Below are 27431 nucleotides of genomic sequence, written 5' to 3' on the forward strand. Positions count from 1 at the left end.
TGGTTATGAAGGACTCACCTGATTTGGAGATTTCAATGGTATACAGAGGATTTGGACATCGAAGGTACAAAATATCTGACCCTGACACAGCACTGGCAAAGGTGCCCTGACATTGTATTAGAGAAACTTTCTCCAAGCCTGATTCACACAAATTCTATTCTCATAATGAGTAGATTGCATCAAACAGTGAAGAATGAAATAATGAGAGAAGAGCCTGTGGCCAGTGACCACATTAACCTGCAGTAAGTGTATGGCCGCTCAGCTCGATGGTGTTACTGGTGATTTTTTAGACCAAAGATAGGTCTCAGAATACCACTGACCATCGGGGGTCATGGTCCATACCCTGATGCTACCTCTAGCACAGTGGAAGCTGAGAAAGGCCTTCATGTTTCAAACAGGCTGATTATTGCAGCTGTAAAGGCAACCTTTACATTTCCTCGTTTTCCAATGTCGCCAGCCACACCCTGCATTCAACAGGGTTTGAAAACAGAACCTCTCTTACTGCCTCCCCTCTGTCATCCCTGCTGCTCTCAACCTCCATGCCCACGTACCTCAACGGAGGGCTCAGGCCCAAAACATGGGTTACAGTGGAAGCTGTGTGACCTGAGAAGCATCTCCAGCATGTTTGTATATTGCCTGCACTTAGCGGCTGGCCACAGACTGCTGCTCTTCCCCCTGAAAGTGTATTCGTGACATGTAAAAACACCAAAATGCTAGAGGAACTCAGCTGATCTTTTCAGCATCCATAGGAGTCAAAGATATGCTGCCAATGTTTTGGGCCTGAGCTCTTCTTCAAGGAAAAGGACTAGATGGAATTTATCATGTCTGTGTGAAAGGAGATGGGAATGGGGAGATGACAGGAAAGCAGGGGGTGGGGGAAGGTTTTAATGAAAGCTAGTTAAGTCAATATTAATTCCATCCAGTTGGAGGAAGCCCAGATGGAAGATGAAGTGTTCTTCCATTTTACGGATGGACTCAGTCTGGCAGTACATGAGTCCATGGACAGACATGTCAGCAAGGGAATGGGATGGAGAATTGAAATGGGTGGCCACTGGGAGATCCACACTATTGTGGCGGACAGAGCCGAGGTGCTCAACAAAGCGATCTCCCGGTCTGTGTCCAGTCACTCTGATGTAAGGGGGAGCACCAGATGCGGTAGGTGACCCCTACAGATTCACAACTGAAATGTTGCTTCACTTGGAAGGACTGTTTGGGGCCTCGAATGGCACTGAGGGAGGAGGTGTGGGCACAAGTGGAGCTTCTCCTGCGGTCACAGGGGTACGTCCCATGGGGACGATTGGTGGGGAGGGAAGATGTGGACAAGGGAGTCGAGATGTGGACAAGGGAGTCATGGAGGGAGAGGTCCCTGCGGAAGGTGGGGAGGGTCTAGTGGTGGAATCACGTAGTGGGTGGTGGAAATGGGCGGAGGAGGGTGTGGAGGCTGGAGGGGTGGTAGGTGAGGACAATCACAGCGTCTGCAGCCTGTCATGTTTCACTCAGTGCAATTATCATGCCTGACTACTATACCTGCAAATCAAAAGAGTCTTCACATCCAGAAGAGAGAAACTGCAAATGCAATATTCTATCTTTATTTTATTAAAAAAAGGACAAAAAATTTGCCTGTATAAAGTTAAAAGGTACCAAAGGGCGAAGTAGGTTTCTGTACATCTCTGCCGTGCCCACGCTGGCTCATTAGAATTCTTCTCTCCCCATTCAAACGTGTAACAAGGACATACATTAAACAAATGTAATTTAGTACATCAGGCAAACAGAAACGACACCATGAAAAGTCTCATCTCAGCAGTTCATCCTGTAGCCAGGAAGGTTTGAAAACTGACAGTTTACAATGGTGTTGTCCTTCCCTCTCCCAGGAAAGGAACAGACAGTAAACCTCTGAGTGTTTGTTGTACAGCATTGGACTTAGTCATTTAGGAAATGAGCAAGGACTGCAAAGCCACTACCTGGCAAGTAAGGAGGCCGGTGCTTGTGACACCATGGATGGAGACATTAACCGTGGCTGCCTGGCACCATTCTCTAGGTGCAGCCCCAGCTCCCTGCCCGCCCATGTCCCACAGTACAGTCTCAAATCATCTCTCTCGTGCACTGCGCGGCCACCCATTGTGAAGTGATGCAGTTTACGCCAGCACCCTCGGTCGTGCTGATCCTCTGAGCGTGTCATCCACTGTAGTGGGCCAGCCTGGTGTAACCCAACGTCGACTCTTCTCTCTCGGAATGAAACCCAAACCTTCTGAAGTCCATCTCTCCCAGGTGGGGTGGGGTGGGGGGGAGGGGGGTTGGTTGTGGTGGGTGGGTGTCACCTGCTGTCCACTGCAAATCTCGCGGTCAGATCCTCATCAAACATCTGCTCGGAGAGTCTTACTTGTCCCTCAGAAGATCCAGCTGATCCTGATACTCCGTGAAGAGCCTCTGGAATCGGAGGTTCTGCCCAATCACCGGAAGCATCTCCTTCAGCAGCTCTCTCTTCCGAAGACCCTAACAAAGGAACAGAGAAGAGGGAAATATTATGCAACAATTCGAGGAAAAGATTCCAGATATAAAGCCGCACTCTGGAATTTACAAGATTCAGGAAAGATTTCTTTTCTAACAGCAAAAGTCTCATTCACACAGCCTTGTGTGGTATTCATCCCCTGTTCTGTCCCGTAATCACATTAACACTGCTGGCTCTCAGGCTAACGGTACAGCAAGTCTGATTAGCTAGACACTCACATTACATGGTCCTTAACCTGATTTTTCACCCATTGTGCCAATAGTTCAGCACCCATTTACAGTATACTAATCCTACACTCATGCCATATTGTTCTCCCCAGATTCCCATCAGGCCCCAGTCTCCTGTTCCACCCCTTAATCTCATTTACACCAAGGATCAAACATCCCTCAAGGTCACCGCACGGCTTGATAGGATAGATAAGAAGGCCTATGGGATGCTGGGATTCATTAATAAGGGGACTGATTTCAGGAGTAGAGAGGTCATGTTGCAACTCTACAAATCTCTGGTGAGCCCACACTTAGAGTCTTGTGCTCAGTTCTAGTCACCTCATTATAGGAAGGATGTGGAAGCTATGGAGAGGGTGAAGAGGAGATTTACCAGGATGTTGCCTGAATTGGGAAACAAGTCTTATGAGGCAAGGTTAGCAGAGCTAGGACTTTTCTCTTTGGAGCGGAGAAGGATGAGAGATCTACAAGATTATGAGAGGCATAGATGGCCAGCACCTGTTTCCCAGGACAGGATCAGCAAACATTGGGGGCATTTAAGAGAGTCTTAGACAGGCACATGGATGGAAGAAAAATAAAAGGTTATGGGGTAGGGAGGGTTCAGTCCTTTTATTTTAAGAAGGATTACATGGGTTGGCTCGAAGGCCCCACAGTCGCAGCGAGACTCTGTGTGTGCCTGTGCGCGCGTGTGTGTGTGTGTGTGTGTGTGTGTGTGTGTGTGTGTGTGTGTGTGTGTGTGTGTGTGTGTGTGTGTGTGTGTGTGTGTGTGTGTGTGTGTGTGTGTGTGTGTGAGACACAGGGCAGGTCAGAAATGAGCCCGGGTTGCTGGAGCAGGGAGGCAGCAACCACTGCATCAACCTTGTGTCACAGCACCTGCTGGTACACGACCAATACTGCACAAGTGAATGCAGGTAAGTGGAATCTCTTAAATCGTGCTTTGTTATAGCAAGACCATTTGTTATATGGCCCTGAAAGAGATGAGTTACACTGCTGATGTTTGTACATGCCAATCTGCAACAAGAGACTGAATTGAAAAATTGTCACATTAACAATTGCACACTTCCAGTTGAAAAAGTTAAAGCAGGAATCATTCATCTGGTTCTTCGCTGCTGAAGTCGGCGACTAGTCCCAGAATATAGTTCCATGTCCTTGATTAGAATTTATCACCTGCCAGGGATACCCGAAACATTTCAGTCTTAACCACAATGACCACACTCCTGTCCAGCAGGGCTACAGGGTCTGATGGTCTGGTTCATTTTATTTCTCAATGGCAACAGAACGTCAAGCTCCTGTGGTCAGCTAGCGTAGTACAAGACAAATGTTTTCTGATTTTGCAGCTTAGTACCAAGTGTGCATCTTCTAACAAAACAAGGCATGGTAAAAATGAGGAGAGTACAGAGAAGCACTCATGAAAACATATGGATCAAACTGTTTGGAAGGTACTGGTCAAATTCTAATCAGAGTATTGATGAACTGTGGCCTAATTCCAGTGCATACTAAAATCAGAATCTATCGTCATGAACAAGTCATGAAATTCGGTGCATCAGTGCAAATGGACATCTTATAAAATAAAAAAAAATAATTACAATAATAATGCACGAAAACTTGGGCCGTGTCTGTGGTTCATCGATCATTCAGGAATTTGATGGCAGCGGGGAAGAAGCTGTCCCTGTGCTGCTGAGGACGGCATTAGGCTCCTGTCGAAAAATGAAGAGGGCGTGGCCTGGGTGGTGGGGCTCCTGTACTTTTTCCCCCAATGGTAGCAGAATGAACCTTGCACTTATGATTTACTACTTTTCTTTTTACTAGTGCTGTTCTTAACTATTGATAACCTGCCTGGATAGCTGGAAAAACAAGACTTTGCTCACGTTGACAATAAACATTTCAACATTCAACTGGGTTGAATGGATCAGATGATCTCATGTGCCCTTGGCACCTTCAAGGCAGGGATGTCCGAATGGATGGCAGGCTTCAATACAAGGCATTTGCCCCTGGAATTCATTGATAGTATTTTCTCAGTGAGGGTAGGAACTCTCCCAGCCTCATGTGCCACTTAGAAAGTTACTGATTTTTAAAAATTTAAAAAAAAATTTAGACATATAGCACATAACAGGCCCGTTTGGCTCAATTGACCTACAACCCCTGGTACGTTTCGAATGGTGGGAGATAACCAGAGCCCCCAGGGAAAACCCCAAGCAGTCACAGGGAAAAGGGTGCAAAATTCTTACAGAGAGCGCAGGCCCCAATTGGTAGTGCTGACCGCGCTGCCAACGGTTTAATAATCTGACCACGCTGCCCACGGTTTAATAATCTGACCGCGCTGCCCACGGTTTAATAATCTGACCGCGCTGCCCACGGTTTAATAATCTGACCGCGCTGCCCACGGTTTAATAATCTGACCGCGCTGCCCACGGTTTAATAATCTGACCGCGCTGCCCACGGTTTAATAATCTGACCGCGCTGCCCACGGTTTAATAATCTGACCGCGCTGCCCACGGTTTAATAATCTGACCGCGCTGCCCACGGTTTAATAATCTGACCGCGCTGCCCACGGTTTAATAATCTGACCGTGCTGCCCACGGTTTAATAATCTGACCGTGCTGTCCACGGTTTAATAATCTGACCGTGCTGCCCACGGTTTAATAATCTGACCGTGCTGCCCACTGTTTAATAATCTGACCGGGCTGCCCACAGTTTAATAATCTGAGCAATGAAGTCTTCTGTCTTGGCTATTAATATTTGCCCCAATGTAATGACAAATTGAGCATGAAGGACCACATTTCGTTTTTCTAAGATGCAGATTTCAACACACGTTTTCATTCAGTTTCAATAAAAGCTGCCTACCAAAACAGTTGATTCCCATTGGCTACTGGAAGAGCTGTGAACCGGGCCCAACAGATCTTTGCAAAGTTCTCTTAAACGCGGCTCAAATCCTGTCATTAGAAAGAACAGTCATTGGAGTATGTGCACTTGATTCAGATCACAAAATCAAAACCACAAGATAATCTCCCGCACCAACACCCGCACCTTCATTGACTAAATAGCGAGTGTAGATGAGAAGCCAGTGACGATATTCCTGGCTGGATTTTAATGTCATCGCTGCTGCGACCTGATTCTCGAGGTAAGCCAGCGTGGTCCCTCGCTGTAAAAAGTGGGGCATCGACGAGAGCCTGGCAGCTTGACGTCCAGCACTAGAAGATACAGAGGTCGATTATTCAGCTCACCAGCAATGAAAACACAGCACCATCATAAACCAAGCTGCAATTAATATGACAAATTCTTCCACACAAACATAGAATGAGAGAAACCTACACTAGAGGACGTGTGTACAGTGAGGGGTGCCTGGAATGGGCTGCCAGCATTAGAAGTGGAAGCAGATAAATAGAGCAGTAGTTCTCAAACCTTTTTCTTTCCACTCACATCCCACTTTAAGTATTCCCTATGCCATTGATGCTCTGTGATTAGTAAGGAATTGCTAAAGGTGGGATGTGGGTGGAAAGAAAAAGCCTTGAAAACCACTATTTTAATCTCCCCTAATTGACTCGTTATGTGAACAATTTCACAACTCCAAAGGAAATGGGCCAATAAGCATTTTTCTCAAGCAAACTATTTCAGTAACAACTGGGTCTGGAGTAGTGATTCTCAACCTTCCCACTCACATCCCACCTTAAGCAATCCCTTGCTAATCACAGAGCACCGATGGCAGGGGGAATACTTAAAGTGGGATGTGAGTGGGAAGGGAAAGGTTGAGAACCACTGCAATAGATAGTTTACGAGGTTTTTAGTAGACACATGATCTGTTCTTGCTTGTTGTGCCACAGTTATAATAGCGGAGGTGGCATGGTTTGTGTAGCAGTTAGTGCAATCCCACGCTATCCGTAAGGAGTGCGCGTGGGTTTTCCCCAGGGGCTCCGGTTTCCTTCCATCGTTAGAAACATACCTAGGTGGGAGGGGAGGTTGCAGGTCAATCAAGTGTAAGTGGGTGGCACAGACACGGGCTGTTATGTCTAAATTGTTTTTTAATTAAAAAAAGAAAAAGAAAGGGGATGGAGGGGTACCTATCAGGTGCAAGCAGTGGAGCATTAGTTTGATTTCGACATCATATTCTCACAGACATGTTGGCAGAAGGGCCTGCTTCTGTGTTGTACTGTTCTGCGGTCCATAGAAAAAATTGGCATTCTGGGTCTGTCCTGTTTGCTTGCATTTGGTCCATATCCTTTGAAGTCCTTCTTATCCATATATCTGTCCAAATCTGAATGTTGAAACTGCTCAGATCAACAGTTTTCTCTGGAGGTTTATTCTACACCAGTGGTTCTCAACCTTTTTCTTCCCACTCACATCCCACTTCAAGTATTCCCTCTGCCATCGGGGATTACTTAAGGTGGGATGTGGGTGGGAAGGGAATGTTGAGAATCACTGCTCCAGACCCAATTGTTACTGAAATAGTTTGCTTGAGAAAAATGCTCATTGGCCCATTTCCTTTGGAGTTATGAAACTGTGCACATAACGAGTCAATTAGGGACAATTAAAACAGGGGTTTTCAAACTTTTTCTTGCCACCCACATCCCACCTTAAGCAATCCCTTACTAATCACAGAGTACCTGTATCATAGGGAATATTTGCAAAGTGGAAAGAAAAAGGTCGAGAACCACTGTTCTATAATGTCAACCGTCAGCCTCCAATGCTGTGAGAAATAAAGACTAAGCCCATCCAATGCCTTCTAGTCCCAGTGACATCCTGGTGAAATTACCTGGACTTCATTGCACAAAAAGAGACCATTCAACCCAACCTGTCTACCGTTTACGCAAACTCCTCCACCCAACCTGCCCACTGTTTACGCAAGCACCTCCACCCAACCTGCCCACTGTTTACGCAAGCACCTCCATCCAACCTGTCTACTGTTTATGCAAGTCCCTCCACCCAACCTGCCTATGGTTTACGCAGTACCCGCTACCCTATCTGATCAGCATATCCTTTTCATAATCCAGTGTACTTAGATTTTGCATTATACACCAATGCTATTTGCCTCATTGCCAGCCAGCTTCCACATTCCCATCACCCTCTGTATAAAGTGGACAGGGTCAGGGTACAGAATGCAATGGGGTCTCCATCCTCAACAAGCAAGAACAGATCAGGTTCATCAAGATAACGCATCGGACTTGCTGGCCTCAATCGCCACCATCTTCACGCACTGAGAGAAAGAGGGAGAGCCGGTGGCGGCGGGAGGAGCCGCCAGAAAGGGCGGTGCCAAGCTGCCCCAGCTCGGGAGCCCTTGTTTTTTGAGACATTGTCATCAACATCTCATCCCCTGGGAGTCACGTGATGGAGTAGTGGCCGGTAGGGGAACTCCAGCCCTCTCCAGAAAAGTTAAAAAAAGATAGAGAAAAAGCAAAGGCACAAACTTAAAAACCAAAACAAAGTGAAGGTAAAAGTGTGAAGAAAATGGCAGCGAAGAAAGAAAAACCAAAAACAACGGGAAGAAAAGAAGAAGGAAAGACGTCGGAAGAAGAAGGTGAAGGCCTTACCTGTCCGAAGAGGCCCGCTTCGGAGAGAGAAGTCTGCTCCCACAGGTCAGTGGAGGTCCCGGGCTCGGGACTACAAAAATGGCTCGCAGAGCCGAGTAAAAGTGCGCAACCGCGCATGCGCGACTCCTCGCGCATGAAAAAAATCACACTGACGGGAGGGGGGGAACAGCTGCGGAGTCGATCTCCACAGCTGAGAGAGACACCTGCAGCACAGCAGCAGGTGCAGAACACAGACAATAATGACAACAAGAAAGAAGAGGGTAAAAAGAAAACAAGGAAACAACAGATGGTCAACCCAGAGGAAGAAGAAGAAGAAGAAGAAGAACAGAAAGAAGTGGAAGAAGAAGAAAAAAGCAAGACAATGGATGTATCTTTTTTTAAAGAATATATGGAATCAGTGAAAGAATGGCAATTACAAGAATTTGATGAGATAAAAAGAAGAATTAAGAATGCAGAAGAAAGAATGAATAAAATGGAAGTGGCCATATCAGAATTGGCAAAAAGAGTGGAAAATATGGAAAAACGAGAAACATTTGTAGATATGGAAGTAAAAGACTTAAAAGAGAAATTAGAAGAATCTAATAAAAAAGCTAAAGAAGCACAGGAGCTGTTAGATCAGAAGATAGATATAATAGAAAACTATAATAGAAGAAATAATATAAAGATAGTGGGCCTTAAGGAAGATGAAGAAGGCAAGAATATGAAAGAATTTATAAAACATTGGATCCCCAGGGTCCTGGGAAGACCAGAATTACAGGAAGAAATGGAAATAGAGAGGGCACATAGAACTTTAGCCCCGAAACCACAACCGCAGCAAAAACCAAGATCCATTTTAGTAAAATTCTTAAGATATACAACAAGAGAAAATATATTGGAGAAAGCAATGAAGAAAGTAAGAGAGGACAAAAAGCCACTGGAATATAAAGGTCAAAAATTTTTTTTTTATCCAGACATAAGTTTTGAACTCCTGAAGAAGAGGAAGGAGTTCAATACAGCGAAAACGATCTTATGGAAAAAAGGATATAAATTTATGTTAAGGTACCCAGCGGTACTTAAAATAATTATTCCAGGGCAACAAAACAGACTATTCTCGGATCCAGAGGAAGCAAGGAAATTTGCAGAACAACTACAAAACAAGCAGAGAGATGAAGACATGTAATAAGAGTAAAAATGACCACGATCTATATGTATGTGTGTAAAGGGGTATATGTGTGTATATATATAGTGTGCATACATGAATGTATCTGTATTTAGAGGAAAATATATAGAGTATAGACAAGAATTAATAAGGGAGGGAAAGGGAATAGAGGAAATAAGGAGGGAATTAAAAGAGTGACCTTTGTTACATATGAAAATTGACATCTTTTCTGGGGGGGGCTGGGTGGGGAGGAGTTACGGTCACTGCAAAATCAGCTGACGTTTGCGAGTGAATTTGCAAATCCAAATGGAGAGGGGAGATGTGGTTGTCCGACAAGGGATAAAGGACAACTCAGGAGGGGGAGGGGAGAATGGGGTTAAAGAAGTTTTAAATAGGAGAATAGGGAAAATGTTTGATGTTTTAGAAATGTTGTCTTATAAAGTGTTCAAAACAAGAAAGCAGAAATGGATAAGAAGGAAAGGTAATGATGGAGAAACGGAAAGGGAAGATAAACAAAGTATAAAATGGCTACGCTGAACTATATGACTTTAAATATTAACGGAATACATAACCAAATTAAAAGGAAGAAACTGTTAAATTTACTGAAAAAAGAAAAAATTGATATAGCATTTGTGCAAGAAACACATTTAACTGAATTGGAGCACAAGAAATTAAAGAGAGATTGGGTAGGACATGTAAGAGCAGCGTCGTATAATTCAGAAGCAAGAGGAGTAGCTATATTAATTAGTAAAAATGTGCCAATTAAAATAGAAGAGGAAATAATAGATCCAGCAGGGAGATATGTAATGATAAAATGTCAGATATATTCGGAGTTTTGGAATCTACTCAATGTATATTCACCTAACGAAGAAGATCAAAAGTTTATGCAAGATTTTTTTTGAAGATAGCAGATACGCAAGGGAACATATTAATAGGAGGGGATTTCAACCTGAATTTGGATTCAAATATGGACAAAACTGGAAAAAAAATTAACAGAAAGAACAAAGTAACCAAATTTATAATTAAATCGATGGAAGAAATGCAACTTTTGGATATATGGAGGAAACAACACCCAAAGGAAAAGGAATATTCATATTACTCGGGTAGACATAAAACATACTCAAGAATAGACCTATTTTTGTTATCAGCTCATATGCAAGATAGAGTAAGAAAAACAGAATATAAAGCTAGAATATTATCGGACCATTCACCCTAAATATTGACAATAAAGTTAGAGGACATCCCTCCAAGAATGTATAGATGGAGATTAAACTCCATGTTACTCAAAAGGCAGGATTTTAGAGAATTAATTGAAAGACAAATTAAAATGTATTTTGAAATAAACACGGAATCAGTGAAAGATAAGTTTATACTATGGGATGCAATGAAAGCATTCATTAGAGGGCAAATAATAAGTTATGTAACCAAGATGAAGAAGGACTATAATCAGGAAACAGAGCAGTTGGAAAGGGAAATAGTAAATATAGAAAAAGAATTAGCAATGAAGGAAGATACAACTAAAAGAAGAGAATTGGCAGATAAAAAAATAAAATATGAAACACTACAAACATATAAGGTGGAGAAGAATATAATGAAGACAAAACAGAAATATTATGAACTAGGGGAAAAAACGCACAAAATTCAAGCATGGCAGCTTAAGACAGAACAAGCTAAGAAAATGGTATTGGCATCAAGGAAAAAAGACTAACAAATCACATATAATCCAAAGGAGATCAAGGAAAACTTTAGAGAATTCCATGAACAATTATACCAAACTGAAAACGAAGGGAAAGAAGGGAAAATAGATGAATTTCTAACTAAAATTGAACTACCAAAACTACAAATAGAGGAAGAAAATAAATTAACAGAACCATTTAGAATAGTAGAAATACAAGAGATAATAAAAAAATTACCAAATAATAAAACACCAGGAGAGGATGGATTCCCAATAGAATTCTATAAAACATTTAAAGATTTATTAATTCCTCCCCTCCTGGAAGTAATCAACCAGATTGATAAAACACAAAGCTTACCAGATTCATGTAAAACAGCAATAATTACCGTAATACTAAAGCAAGGGAAAGATCCATTCGCACCAGCGTCATATAGACCAATATCTTTACTTAACACAGATTATAAGATAATAGCTAAACTATAAGCAAACAGATTAGCAGAGTATGTACCGAAAATGGTAAATCTAGACCAAACTGGATTTATTAAAAAAAGACGCACAACAGACAATATTTGTAAATTTATTAACTTAATTCATGCAGTAGAAGGGAGTAAAGCGCCAACAGTAGCAGTTGCTTTAGACGCAGAGAAGGCCTTTGACAGAGTAGAATGGAATTATTTATTCAAAGTATTGCAAAATTTCAGTTTACCAGAGAAGTATATTAGTTGGATTAAAGCATTATATAAGGGACCATTGGCGAAAGTGACTAAATGGACATGTATCAAAGCAATTTAACTTAAGCAGGTCAACACGGCAGGGATGCCCACTATCACCTTTATTGTTCGCGTTAGCTATAGAACCACTAGCAGAATTGATAAGAACAGAAAATAATATAAAAGGGATAAAAATAAAAGACAAGGAATATAAAATCAGTTTATTTGCGGATGATGTTATAGTGTACTTAACAGAACCAGAACTATCAATAAAAGAATTATATAAGAAATTGAAGGAATATGGAGAAGTGTCGGGTTAAAAGATAAACGTAAATAAAAGTGAAGCAATGCCTATGAATGATGCGGATTTCTCAAAATTTAAGAAGGAATCACCATTCAGATGGCAAATGCAAGCAATAAGATACCTAGGTATACAAATAAATAAAAATCTTGGCCAACTATATAAACTCAATTATTATCCACTAATGAAAAAATTACAGGACGATTTAGAGCATTGGAAAGATTTACCACTAACACTAATAGGAAGGATAAACTGTATTAAAATGAACATTTTTCCAAGGATATACCTATTTCAGGCATTGCCAATACACCTGACAGAGAAATTCTTCAAGGAGTTAAAGAAAATAATAAGGAAATTTTTATGGAAAGGGGGGAAACCGAGGATAGCACTAGATAAATTAACAGAATGGTATAAACAAGGAGGCTTACAACTGCCAAACTTTAAAAATTATTATAGAGCCGCACAATTAAGATACCTATCAAATTTTTATCAAACAAGGGAAAAGCCAGATTGGACTAGATTAGAATTAGATAAAATAGGGGAAAAGATACCTGAACACATATTATATAAATGGGATGAAAAATTGGTACAACATAGAAGTTCTCCAGTATTACATCATCTACTCAATATTTGGAAGAAGATTCATGTAGAAAGAAATAAAACAAATTATCAACTACCAAAACTAATAATGATGCAAAACAAGTTACTCCCTTTTACAATAGATAACCTTTCCTTTAGAGAATGGGAGAAAAAAGGATCAAAAGAATAGAAAATTGTTTTTCAGGAAATAGATTATTATCCTTTGAACAAATGAAAGATAAATACAATATATCTCAAGATACAGTGCTAGCATATTACCAATTGAGATCCTACTTGAAGGACAAATTAGGAAGCAGTCTGAGTTTACCAGAGGGAAGTAACTTTGAATATGTGATTACAGATACAATGATAATCAAAAGATTTATAACAAATATGTATATTAAACTGCAAGAAAAGGAGAATGAGGAAACAAATGGTAAAACTAAACAAAAATGGGAACAAGATTTAAATATAAAGATAAAAAAGGAAACATGGGAGAAGTTATTTCTGGAACGATGAGAAATACAATAAATACGAGGTTACGTATGATACAATATAACTGGATACACAGGCTATACATTACACCTCAAAAGTTAAATAAATGGGACCCAACAGTATCTGATAGATATTTTCGATGTAAAAAAGAAATGGGAACAACAATTCATGCAATCTGGACATGTGAGAAAGTAGAAAAATTTTGGGAAGATCTAAACCAAATATTAAATAAAATTACAGAAAACAATATACCAAAGAATCCAGAGATCTTCCTCCTAAGTAACATAAAAAACAAAGAATTTGGAATTGATTTGGATGAATCACAAAAAAGATTTGTTAAGATAGCTCTAGCCGTAGCAAAAAAATGTATTATGTCAACCTGGAAATCGGAAGATAATTTGAAAATACAACAATGGTATATAGAAATGAATAAATGTATTCCATTAGAAAAAATAACATATAGTTTAAGAAATTATATTGAAATATTAGAACAAATATGGGAGCCTTACATGAAACATAATAGCGAAAACCTACCGGGGACATTCACTACCTAAATTAACGAAAGGAGAATTGACTTGACTCAGTGGAATTTCTTGTTTATTTTTATTGAATGACAACATTGTTTGACTGGTTTAATGTATCCTAGATTTTGTACTTTAAATGGACGGGAGGGGGGAGGTAGGGAGGGTGGGATGGGAGGAGGGGGGGGGGGGGGGAAGAAAATGGCACTGTATATATCTGAAAAGGAAAAAGTATGTATCATGGTTAATGTGGTTTATGGTGTGAAAAATAAAAAATTAAAAAAAAAGATAACGCATCAAGAAAATGTTGAGCTTGAAGCTTCAACATTTACTGAAGGTAAACTCTCAATGCTCTTTTGCATCTTATTGTACAGCTTTCTGAGCTGCCAGTTCCTTTTGTGATGTGCAGTGAAGTTTGGGATTTGGAAAACTCCTACCAATCAAACAGAGTGGGAATTAAATTAAACAGATGTAATATTCCTCAAAATTGTCTTTAGACTGCCAAAAGGAAGACAAAGATGTGGATCAGCAGAAATTGCCTCGTGCCCCTTAAGGTCTGAGAAAGTGAAGCAAAAGAGATTAGTCAATCTTGCAGAAGACACTTTCTCAAAGTGTTTCTCGATCAGCACCCTTTTAAAATTTAAGGTCCATTCCAAACAACAAGGACTGTCCCTTTATCACACCAATGGAGAGGCCAGAAACATTATTTACTTACTTTATTCCGCATCCTTGCACTGTCGCCAATGGACCAGAACACAACATGGCTTCCTGAGAAGTCAAACAACTACGATAATCTGCGCACTGAACCAGCGAATCCTGTTTATCTGAAATCAAATTCCTGCAAAATAAGACAACCACAAGAGGTAAAAGGCCTGGAGTGGGTTGACACAGATCATTACATATTTACAAGATTTGTGCAAGATTCAGAGGTACAATTAAAACACACACAGTAAATGCTGGAGGAACTCAGCCGGTGTTGCAGCATCCATAGGAGGTAAAGATTATATATGACCGACATTTTGGGCCTGAGCCCTTCTTCAAGGTATAAGCAAAGAACAGGAAGGCGTCAGAAAAGAGACTGAAGACTGGCAGGGGGAGGAGTCCAGACCAACAAAAGGTGTTAATTGGATATGATAAGAGGAGCGGTGAAGATTGATTTTGGCTCTGTGAAAGGAGACTGAGAGAAACTAGAAGAGAGAGAGAGAGAGAGAGAGACGCACACACACAGAGCTGGGGGAAAGGTGAGGGATTTTTAATGGAAGCCGGAGGCCGGTTGAAGGGTGCCCAGATGGAAGATGAGGGATTCCTCCAATTTGCGGATGGTCTCAGTCTGGAAGTGCATGAGACCATGGACAGAGATGTCAGTGAGAGAATGGGATGGGGAATTGAAACAGGTGACCACTGGGAGATCCACGCTATTGTGGTGGACAGAGCCGAGCTGCTCAACAGAGCGATCTCCCAGTCTGCACAGAGTTTCTCTGACCTAGAGGAGTCCACAACGGGAGCACCGGATGCAGTAGAAGACCCCTGCAGATTCACAAGTGAAATGTAAGTAGTAAAACACGAAAACCTCCAGACACCATGTTTTTATTTCACAAGTAAAATATTGCTTTGCTTGTAAGAACTGTTTGGGGCCCCATATGGTGGTGAGGGAGGAGGTGGGGACTCAAGTGCAGCACCTCCTGCAGTCAAAGGGGTAGGTGCCAAGGGGACGATTGGTGGGGAGAGAGGAGTGGACAAGGGAGTCACAGAGGGAATAGCCCCTAAGGAAGGCAGAGAGGGGAATATGTGCCCAGTAAGGGGATCGTGTATTAAGTGGCGGAAATGGCAGAGGAGGATATGTGGGGTGGTAAATGAGGACAAGGGGAACCCTGTTCTTGCTGCGTGTGTGGGCGGAGGGGACCAGGGCAGATATGCAGATGATGGAGGATATGCGGGTGGGAGCCGAGTTGATGGTGGTAGAGGGAAAGCCACATTGTCTGAAAAAGGAGGATATTCCTGGTGATCTGTCATTAAATGCCTCAGCCTGGGAGCAGATGCGACGGAGATGGGGGAATTGAATTGAGAGAAAGGAATAGAATCCTTAGAGAGCCCAGGGTGTGAAGAGGAGTAGACAAGGCAGCTGTAGGCATTGGTGTCAGTATAAGTCAATGATACAGATAACTAGATAGAGATTTGCCTCTATGTGAATACTGTGGCCATGTTATTCTGTTAATGAAAATGCCGGCTGTAACAACAACTGGGCTGTCCCATTTGTGCAAGTATCATAGTGGCTTATTTCCAAAAGATTTTTTGACAGCACCAAGCCCTTCAGGGTTCATGGACTTCTCAAAGAAACAGGCTGGCACTTCGTACATGGCATCCTGGAGGGCTTGGTACTGGAGATTTCTGAATAGCAAGAGAGGGAGTTCATACAGGAATTTTATTTCTGACTAAACATCACAACAATTCATCTGCTCTTTTTTTCCCCCTTTTCATGCTTGGTAGTCATCTAGCAGCATTCATTCTGGACAGAACCGAGACTCGTGAAGCTACGAGGAATTCCCAATTTCATGAGAGGTGATCACCTGATCAGTTGAATTGGCTTGCCCCACTTCCCATTCATCTTCTTACTGACAAACATTTCACAATAATTCCACAAAGTTTTCTTTAAACCACAAAAAATTCCCACCCCACACTTCTAATGAAACATTTAAAAAAAACCCCACATTAATGCCTCCAAATAGGCAGCAGGGTGGGCGTAGCGGTTAGCGGACGCGCCAGCGACCGGGGTTCGACTCCCGCGCTGTCTGTAAGGAGTCTGTACGCTCTCCCTGTGTCTGCCTGGGTTTTCCCTGTGGGGCTCCAGTTTCCTCCCACCGTTCAAAAAGTACCGGGTGTTGTAAGTCAATTGGGTGTAAATTGGGCTCATGGGCTGAAATGGCCCGTTACTGTGCTGTACGTCTAAATTTTAAAATGTAAAATTTTTAAAAATAATAATTTAATTATGGGCACGAGGCAAAGCAAGAACTCAGCCAGAATGACTCTCAAATCATCTTCAAAATGTACAGTGGTGGGAAAGGAGTATAATTGGGCAGCACAGACTTGTGGGCCGGAAGGGCCCGTTAACATGCTGTATGTCTAAAAATCAATTCTAACTGCCAGGAATACAAATTATACTTGATCACAACAGGAAGAAGACAGAAATGGGCATGGTTCAATATATTTGCATGTGATCAACCAGCAGTGTTCAGGACAAGACAACTTTGGTGGAAGTCATGGTGTGCAGAGGAACCTCCGCACCATGGGATTCAGGAGGTCCTACGGAAAGCTCGTCCTTCCTTTGTGGCTGTCCGACGTACAGGAGCCTGTTAGAAAGGTCGGTTCGTTATCTATTCAAACACCAGCAGTCGGCTGCCCACAAAATAGATTGTTTATACCAAGGGGAAAACCCAAGCATACAAAATGTCTAAATCTGATTTAAAAAACACTCCAGAGCACTATTTATGAATTATATGACTACTGCCTTCGGTCCATTTGAAAGTTTAAGCATCTCCCCAGTTAGTCAAATCAGTTCAAGTTAGATATTTTTAGATTGGTTCCACTTTGCAACGACAAGAAAGCAAATCCAAAAAGATTTGCTCCAACAATTCAGTTACCCAATGATCGATATGTTAAGGAGCAAAACATTCTTGGGTTGATCTGAGGACAGGACCCCCTTCACGTTGAAATCACTGCAACTGCCAGTCCGCCCGTCATTCAAGGTTTCACAGGCTCAGAGAAGCAGGGAACTGAAAGGGAAGTGAATTTGGAAGAACGAATACCATTGCTAAGAGCTATGGAGCGAGCTTAATCATTGAATGCTTCCAAGGAATAGCATCAGTCATGATTGAGTGAATGGTTTCTCATGATTATGATCATTAGAAACTACAGTTGTCCCAGCAGTAATCCCTCATCCCTAAATTTAAATCTAGACCTACAACCATCCAGCCCACGGGCCCATGCCGTTCAATTACACTCAATTGACCTACAACCCCCATACTTTTTGAAGGATAGGAGGAAACCGAAGCATCCAGAGGACATCCACGGAAGTGGGGAGAACATACAAGTTCCTTACAAACAGTGCTGGATTTGTTCCCCAGCCACTATCCATCTATCCATGCCTCCAACCCCCCCCCCCCCCCACTACTCACCCAAATACATCTTCTCCTGCAAATTAAAGTTCAACCTTCTCTGTTAACTAACTCGCGTCAACAATTGACTCTTACACCATGACATTACAGTCATTGCTTAGAATACTCAGTGCATTATTTCACACAAAGATTAATTATGGGACAAATTTTACCAGAAATAAATGGTTAGCGCTGTGCATTTAATGGCCTGGTAAGGGGGCACCAATACGTCTGAGTGGAAAGCCCTGCAGAAGGTAGTGGACACATCACAGGCAAAACTTTCCTCACCATCGAGAACATCTTCAGGGAACGCTGCCATCAGAGAGCAGCAGTGATCATCAAGGATCCACACCACCCAGCACACGTTCTGTTCTCGCTGCTGCCATCAGGAAAGAGGTGTCGGTACCACAAGACTTGTACCACCCGGTTCAGGAACTGTCTCTCCTTCTCCACCATCAGACTCCTCAACAACAAACTCAATCAGGGACTCATTTAAGGACTCTGACTTGTGCACCTTATTTATTACAAAATATTTATTTTTTCTGCATTGGGCCAGTCAATTTGTTTACATCTTTCTCTGTTTACATTTCTCTCTTTTGTACATGTATCTTTTCCTTGAGTTCAGTTTAATTATTGATAAGTAGAAATTCTGCTGGGCCTGCAGGAAAAAGCAGCTCAGGGTTTGTATGTGGTGTCATGTATGTACTCTGACAATAAATCTGAACTTTGACTTCTCCAAATTACAGAAAGGAAAGGTTGGTTCAGCACATCCTAGAAGATCTCCCTAAGACTGGGTGCTTTTTACACTAAGCTCAATCCCTCCTCCTCTCTCCCTGAAAATACTGAGATTTGTTTTCCTTCTTGCTGACTGTTTACCTAGTTTCCATCTCAAGAAGTAGGGATGATTTGACTTTAATTTCTCTTTATTGCATTGATTCAGCAACTAACATTTTATTCCAAAACATCTCCCTCAGGTTCTGACACCACTCCACTTTTGCCAAGTTGTAAGAATCCATATCCTCGCAAACAATTTAAACCAGTCAACCCTCTATTAGAACCATAGAACACGACAGCCCTTCAGCCCATCTAGTCTATGCATTAGAACCATAGAACACAATAGCCTTTCAGCCCATCTAGTCTATGCTGAACATTCAAGGTTTCTGTCTAGTCCATCAACCTACATTTGTACCTATCCAATCTTATCTTAAATGCCAAATTCAAACCCACATCCACCACCCCTGCTGACAGCTCGTTGCACACTCTCACTACCCTCTGAGTTAGGTTCCTCGTAATGGTTCCCTTAAACATTTATCCTTTCACCTTTAATCCATGCCTTCTAGTTCTTGACTCGCTCAGTCTGAACAGAAAATAGCCTGTTGGCATTTTCCTTATCTATACCACTCATAATTTTGCATACCTTTATTAAATCTCCCCTCATTCTCTAGATACACGCCAGCTATGGCAGGGAGTGCAGAACATTACAGTCTACAAAGCAGGGCAAACACCATAGTTGGATGTGATGCTTCATTACCTGATGAGAATACAATATTTAGGAGGGATCGGCAAGAAAGAAAAAGGGTGGGGTAACATTGATGATGAGAGAAGGGACCGACACGATTGACAGGAAGGATATTAACTCGGAAGATGCGGAATCTATATGGGTAGAACTGAGGAATAGCAAGGGGCGGAAAACGTTAGTGGGGGTGGTATATAGGCCTACAAATAGTAATGTAGAGGTGAGGGAAGGCATAAAAAGAGAAATTAAAGAAGCGTGCAATAAGGTAACAGCTGACATCATGGGAGACTTTAATTTACATATAGATTGGACTAACCAAATTAGTAAAAATACTGAGGAGGAGGAATTCCTTGAATGTTTACGGGACGGTTATCTAGACCAATATGTCGATGAACCAACTCGGGAGCAGGCCATTTTAGACTGGGTATTATACAATGAAAAGGGGCTAATCAGCAATCTTGTTGTACAAGGCCCTTTGGGTAGGAGCAATCACAATATGATCGAATTCTCACTCGACAAGGAAAGTGAAGAAATTAAAACCAAGACTAAGGTCCTGAATTTAAATAAAGGGAATTATGATGGTATGAGACGGGAGTTGAATAAAATTGATTGGGTGGTGTTTATGGGGGGAGTTGACGGTGGATAGACAATGGAAAGCATTCAAAGATCTAATGGAAGAATTGCAGAAATCGTTTATGCTGTTTGGCATAAAAATAAACCAAAAAAGGTGACTCAACCGTGGATAACAAGGGAAATTAGAGACAGCATTAGATCCAAAGAGAGAGTATATCAATTGGCCAAAAAAGGTACCAAATCCAAAGACTGGGAACAGTTCAAGATGCAGCAAAGAGGACAAAGGGATTAATCAAGAGGGCAAAAATAAATTACAAAAGTAAGCTTGTGGCAAACATAAAAACCAACTGCAAAAGTTTTTATAGATATGTCAAGAGGAAAAGATTGGTGAAATCCAGAGTAGGTCCCTTGCAGTCAGAATCAGGGGAATATATAATGGGGAATAAGGAAATGGCAGACCAATTAAATTCTTACTTTAGTTCTGTTTTCACAAGAGAGGATACAAATAACCTCCCAAGGATATTGGGAAACATAGAGACTAATGCAAGGGAGGAGCTGAAAGAAATCAGTATCTCTAAGGTTATGGTCTTGGGGAAATTGAAGGGATTGAAGGCCGATAAATTCCAAAGGCCTGATAATCTACATCCTAGGGTACTTAAAGAAGTGGACATTCAGATAGCAGATGCTTTAAGAATTATTTTCCAGAACTCAATAGACTCAGGATCAGTACCCATGGATTGGAGGGTAGCTAATGTTACCCCACTATTTAAAAAGGGGAAATTATAAGCCTGTGAGCCTTACATCAGTAGTGGGCAAAATGATGGAATCCATTATTAAGGATATAATAGCGGAGCATATGACTAGCAGAGAAGGGATCGGACAGAGTCAACATGGATTTACAAAAGGTAAATCATGCTTGACAAATCTATTGGAATTCTTTCAGATGGTGACAGGTAAAATAGATGGGGGAGAGTCGGTGGATGTGGTGTACCTGGATTTCCAAAAAGCCTTCAATAAGGTCCCACATAAACGACTGGCATGCAAAATCAAGGCTCAGGGGATTGGGGGCAAGGTATTGATGAGGATTGAGAACTGGCTGGCAGATAGAAAACAGAGAGTTGGGATAAACGGCTCGTTTTCTGAGTGGCAGGCGGTGACCAGTGGGGTGCCACAGGGATCTGTACCTCAGCTGTTCACAATTTACATTAATGATCTAGATGAGGGGATTGGATGTAATATCTCCAAATTTGCAGGCGACACTAAGCTAGGAGGGGTTGTGTGCACTGAAGAGGGGGTCAGGAAGCTCCAGTGTGATTTGGATAAATTGGGGGACTGGGCAGATACATGGCAAATGCACTACAATGTGGATAAATGTGAGGTTATCCACTTTGGTAATACAACCGGAGGGCAGATTACTATTTGAATGGCAATAGATTGGGAGATGGGGAAGTGCAGAGAGACCTAGGGGTTCTTGTGCACCAGTCACTGAAGGCAAGCATGCAGGCACAGCAGGCGGTTAAAAAGGCAAATGGTATGTTGGCCTTCATATCAAGAGGGTTTGAGTATAGGAACAAGGATACCTTACTGCATCTGTACAGGGCCTTGGTGAGACCACACCTGGAGTATTGTGTGCAGTTTTGGTCGCCTTATCTGAGGAAGGATGTTCTTGCAATGGAGGGAGTGCAAAGGCGATTCACCAGGCTGATACCTAGAATGGCAGGAGTGACTTATGAGGAAAGATTGTGCAAATTGGGATTGTACTCACTGGAATTTAGAAGATTGAGAGGGGATCTCATAGAGACATATAAAATTCTGGCAGGACTGGACAGAATGGATGCAGAAGGGATGTTTCCAATGGTGGGGGAGTCCAGTACCCGGGGCCATGGTTCGAGGATAATAGGCAAACCATTTAGGACCAAGATGAGGAGGAATTTCTTTACCCAGAAGGTGGTGAATCTGTGGAATTCATTGCCACAGAGAGCAGTAGAGGCAGGTTCATTGAATATATTTAAGAGGGAATTAGATATATTTCTTCGGTATAAGGGAATTAGGGGTTATGGAGAGAAGGCGGGGACGGGGTACTGAACTTTAAGATCAGCCATGATCTCATTGAATGGCGGAGCAGGCACAAAGGGCCGAGCGACCTACTCCTGCTCCTATCTTCTATGTTTCTATGAGTTAAACACCTTCTATGTCCGCTCTGAGAAGGAGAACCTAACAATGTCTTCTAGAATCCCTGAAAAGGCTGAGGACCCTGTGGTATCTGTCTTTGATGTTACAAGTCCAGAGGACCCCAAAACCCAGCAGCAACAGATATGCACCACAACAAAGGGTTACTTAAACAAAAGTTGCTTTTAATTATCTTTGAACATGAAAACAGAATTAAAGTTTAACTTATCTCTATTGACTACTTTACCCCCCTCTAATTCTAAGTGCACATTTATATAATGTGCATATAAGTTTAGAAAAGTTCTTTGGTTCACAGTCCAATCTCACTCGTTGCAGGTCAAAACATCATTCAAGAGGGTGAACCCTCGCAAGCAGTCAGCTTTGACGGTGTACCTGATAGGGGACTGAAAATCTGTGGCAACCAACTAGCCGGAGTGTTCATGGACATTTTCAACCTCTCATTGCTGCAGACAGAGGCTCCCCACACCCTCCCCCCACCCACCCGCTTCAAAAAGGAATCATTGTTCCGGTGCCCAAGAAGAGTAATGGGAGCTGTGTCAACAACTATCAGCCAGTAGTACTAACTTCCACTGCAATGAAATGCTTTGAGAAGCTGGTCATAGCCAGAATTAACACGTACCTAAGCAAAGGTCCAGACCAACTGCAATTCCCCTATCATCACAATCGCTCTACAGCAGATGCAATATGGCTGGCTCTCAACTCAGCTCTTGATCACCTTGAAAACAGCAACATCTACATACGGCTGCTCTTCATCAACTACAGCTCAGCCTTCAACACCATTGTTCCCTCAGTGCTGGTCAAGAAGCTTCAAACACTGGACCTCTGGATTCTGGAAGACCACAGTCAGTACGAATTGGAAACAATGTCTCCTCCTCACTGACTATCAACACAGGCGCACCCCAAGGATGCGTGCTTATCCCACTGCTCTACTCATTATACACCCATGACTGAGTGCCCAGGCATAATTTTATTGCAATCTACATTTATCGATGACACCTCCGCTGTTGGCAGAATCACAAACAGCAATGAGGAAGTGGACAGAAGGGAGGTAGATCAGCTCGTTGAATGGTGTAACGACAACAACCTTGCACTCAACGTTAGCAAAACCAAGGAGATTGATTGTAGACTTCAGAAGGAAGTCAGGGGAACATGACCCAGTCCTCATCGAGGGCTCAGTAATGGAGAGGGTCAAGAACTTCAAATTCCTCGGTGTCAACATCTCAGAGGATCTGTCCTGGAGCCTCCATATTGATGCAATCACAAAGAAGGTTCGTCAGCAGCTATACATTGAAGAGATTTGTATGTTACTGAAGGCTCTTGAAAATTTCTACAGGTGTACCATAGAGAGCATTCTGCCTGATGCCTGGTATGGAGGCGCCAACTCTCAGGACAAGAATAAACTTCAGAGGGCTGTTAACTCGGCCTGTGACATTACAGGCACCAGACTTCACTCCATCGAGGACATCTACATGAACCGGTGTCTTAATTAAGCAGCCTCTATCCTCAGACCCCCACCACCCAGGCCGTGCTCTCTTCACTCAGCTACCATTGGGGAAAAGGTACAGGAGCCTAAAGACGAGCACTCAGCGGCACAAGGACAGCTTCTTCCCCACTGCCATCAGATTCCTGAACGATCGATGAACCAAAGACACGGCCTTACATTTTGTGCACTAGTAATTATATTGTTTTATAGTAATGTTGTGGGATGGTATAATATGAACGTTTAAACTGTGATGCTGGCATAAAATACCAAATTTTGTGACTTGTTCATGACAATAAATCCTGATTCTGAAGTATTTTAGTCCAGCTATTCTCAACATTTTTTCATCTATCCCCACACCACCAAGACTCTGTTCAACGTTTATGGGCCCCATTCCCCATGAAACAGTCATGTTTTGGTTTCTTCCGTACTTCTCTCCTACTGACTACATAAAAAATATTGATGTTATGCAAGGTAAAAAGAAAACAAGGCTTTTAGATTCAGATTTATTGTCAAAGTACATACATGACATTACATATAACCGAGATTCTTTTTCCAGTGGGTGAAGCAAAAACTGCACTCAATGTACACATATAAACAAATAAAGAAACGTAGTGCAATACACAGAGAAAAAATATAATTAAAGTCCACAAGTAAGAGTCCTTAAATGAGTCCCAGATTGAGTTTATCATGGAGGAATCTGATGGTGGAGGGGTAGCAGCTGTTCCTGAACCTGGAGGTGCGAGTCTTGTGGCACCGATACCTCTTTCCTGATGGCAGTAGCGAGAACAGAACGTGTGCTGGGTGGTGTGGATTCTTGATGTTTGCTGCTACTCTCCAACGGCAATGCTCCCTGTAGATGTTCTCAATGGTGGGGAGGATTTTCCCTGTGATGTCCTGGGCTGTGTCCACTGCCTTTTGCAGGGCTTTATACTCAGGGGTATTGGTGTTTCCCATACCAGACTGTGATGCAGACGGTCAGCACACTTTCCACCACACCTCTGTAGAAATTTGACAGAGTTTCTGACGTATCAAATCTTCACAAACTCCTGATGAAGTAGAGGCGCTGATGTGCTTTCTTCACAATGCCATTAGTGTGTTGGGCCCAGGAAAGATTCTCCGAGATAGAAACTCCCAAAAACTTGCTACTTTTTACTGAAATGTGCTGAGGGATGCTATCAGGTGGCAAGATGAAGACTATTTGTTTGTAGTCAAACAGGTTGGCTTTAATCTTTTATGGAATCACACTTGTTCTTTTCACCTCTGAGATGTCAATGGTTTAGTCAGAACATCCACATTGTCAGTCCTGCCATCACAGACAGTGCTTTCAGGAGACAGAATTCATGCAAAAGTTTACCCATTCACAGGAATGACCCAACAGGAGCTGAAGGTGAAACCTTGCCCACATCTACGAGGGTTAGGAATCAAAACAATTGCAATGTTGTGTTGGCCAATGGGGAAAGTGACCAAATGTAAAAGGATAACAATGATATCTGGTATAGAGAGCTCTGGATGGAATCCTCTCCATCACTTAAACAAACCCCCTACAAATCTCCACACATCTGCCCTGTAATTAAAAAAAAACTTTTCTATTGGAACGGTTTTAAACAAAGGCCAATAAAAATTTAATATCTTACCACGTGCAAAGGGACGTGTTGAAGCAGTATGACTTGCCATTGGACAAAGTGACGACTGGGACACCATGATGTGTAAGTAGCGATTGGGTTATAGTGGTATCGTTACCTGCGGAGTAAAAGAAATGAAAGAGTGTCTTTAAGTTTAGCCTGCAGATTGGTGTGCAATGTTATTTAGTTTTTGTGTCAGGGTCTGCATCGTACTCCTTAGCACGGAATACAGAGGGCAACATACTTTGCAGAACAACACCCTCAAAGAGAAGTTGTAATGGATTCTCCAATGTAGCTGAACAAGGAGTAACGTGGCACCCTGGACTGGAGTTACAATGTACGCTGTAATCAAGCCACCTTATTCACTGATGGCAGTATGCTGTGCAATACGGCTTTCTGCATCAAAGATTACACACCATCCAATATTATAGCTCTGTAACAGCAAATTTTAATTGGTGACTGGTATTTTTAGCTCGTTCAATAAAACGACCACAAAGGTCAAATTCACTCGCCACTACTTCATACCCATTTTTCCTGTTGCATGCATCAAACTATTACAATATGGGCTCACATTACAGACAGAGCATCAGTTTAGATGTGATTCCATTCCAGATAAGAACTCAACCCCATTAATAGGTTTGTGGAGAAGTCTGTGATGGTTAAATATGAACTGCAGGTGAAACAGTGTGTATTTGGAAAACAATGCATTATTCATCGAGTTATAATCATCAAATTTTCATCGCATTCAGCCGTGTTTCTGAAGGAGCAGAGCAACGAGATGCACTTCTTTTCCTCCTCAGTTCTACACATTAAGTTTCAGGGTCTATCCAGGAGCTTTCAAGAAACTAAAATGGAATCTACTCTTCATTCTTCAAACAATGCACAAAATCATGGCAATTGAAAGCAAAAGCAGATTTCATCTTTTTTCAAGTTCTTTCATTTTATCTGATATCTAACTCCTCTGGTTACTGGAAACACACCGTTATTATTCTTCTCTTCAATAACTTGCACAAATCCAAACTCTGAGCAATTCCCCTTTAACCTCATTTGTTCCAAGCAATCATTGGATCAGGATTATTAAGTTGACCTTTGCACTGTGAATGACTTGAACAGAAAAGGTCAGTTTCAAATGGAAAATCATTTATCAAGGAACTGAAGTGGAACGAGACCCAAGGACCAGACAATCATAAATAGCACTGGCAACAAAGATTTTACTTCCTGAACACTTTTGGGTGTATTTTTATGGATTTTAGGCAGCTGATCACAAATATCACCTTAAAAATTTCCTATCCTGCAATGTATTTTAGATAGAACCTATTTTTGTGATTCCTGTCATATTTTAAGTCAACTTCGAGCAGACAAATCCATGAAGCGCAACCTGTCATTGAAAATTCATTTTCTGCATTTGCACTTGGACATCTTCCCTGCTGATCTTGATGCAGTCAGTGACGGACACGGGGAAAGGCTCCACCAGGACATTGTGACCATGGAAAAGTGGCATCAGGGCAACTGGAATCCATTAATGCTGCCCGACTATTGTTGGACACTGACACGAGCGGCATCAGATGAAAATCAGTGCCAAAACATTTTTAGGTCAGTTGAACTAATGCAGTGTGCCAGCATCATTATGTGATTAAACGTGCTAAATTCAATAAAAGTTCATTTACTATTTCTCCAACTTCCAATGTGAAATCTGAAATTATCTGTGTTCAGCTGGAAGTTATCATCAGCTCCTTCTATTCAGGAAGAAAACCTTTTGAAAACATTTACTATCCAGTTTAAGTAGCAGAAACGCTATTTGCTGTAGAATCTTCCTGTTCTTTTTCAATATGAATTGAAAGGTTGGAGAAGTCTCATTTAGATGTGCCTGGTAAAAATGCCATCCAGCAATAATTGGGAACAGCACAGTGAACAATATGATAGTGGGGAAAACAACTTGGAGCAGAATCTGGTGAACAATGGCATTTCTTAATTCTCACGCCTGTTGAATTAACCATGACGCGAGCTTGGGTGACTAGAAGGGGAAGTGTTTGTTTATCTCAAGTTAATTTGACTACAGGGAAACAGATGTGCAGGAAATGGCAGAAAAGAACTCGGACTGCATTGATAAAAACAAAACATAATCATTTTATTTTAGTTTGTCAAAGTCCCTGCTCAGGTTTCAGTATAGCCAGGTGCAGCCAACAAATAGCTTAGGGAAGGTTCAATGGCCCAATCTT

General features: G+C 42.0%; 1 protein-coding gene across 2 annotated transcripts in view; it reads right to left on the reverse strand.

The window, feature by feature from the left end:
* Positions 1 to 1573: 1573 nt before the first annotated feature.
* The window catches only part of hira (histone cell cycle regulator a), a 191380-nt gene continuing 165522 nt past the window's right edge, over positions 1574 to 27431 (reverse strand). For both annotated transcript variants that reach the window (XM_069933676.1, XM_069933675.1), the window contains exons 21-25: positions 25225 to 25330; positions 14393 to 14515; positions 5761 to 5924; positions 5578 to 5666; positions 1574 to 2493 (exon numbers count right to left, since the gene is read on the reverse strand). In XM_069933676.1, the coding sequence (XP_069789777.1) occupies positions 2377 to 2493; positions 5578 to 5666; positions 5761 to 5924; positions 14393 to 14515; positions 25225 to 25330 (599 nt within the window). In that variant the 3' untranslated portion in view covers positions 1574 to 2376. The remainder of the gene's footprint in view (positions 2494 to 5577; positions 5667 to 5760; positions 5925 to 14392; positions 14516 to 25224; positions 25331 to 27431) is intronic.

This window comes from Narcine bancroftii, chromosome 4 (assembly GCF_036971445.1).
Source record: "Narcine bancroftii isolate sNarBan1 chromosome 4, sNarBan1.hap1, whole genome shotgun sequence".
NCBI classification, from domain to species: Eukaryota; Metazoa; Chordata; class Chondrichthyes; order Torpediniformes; family Narcinidae; genus Narcine; species Narcine bancroftii.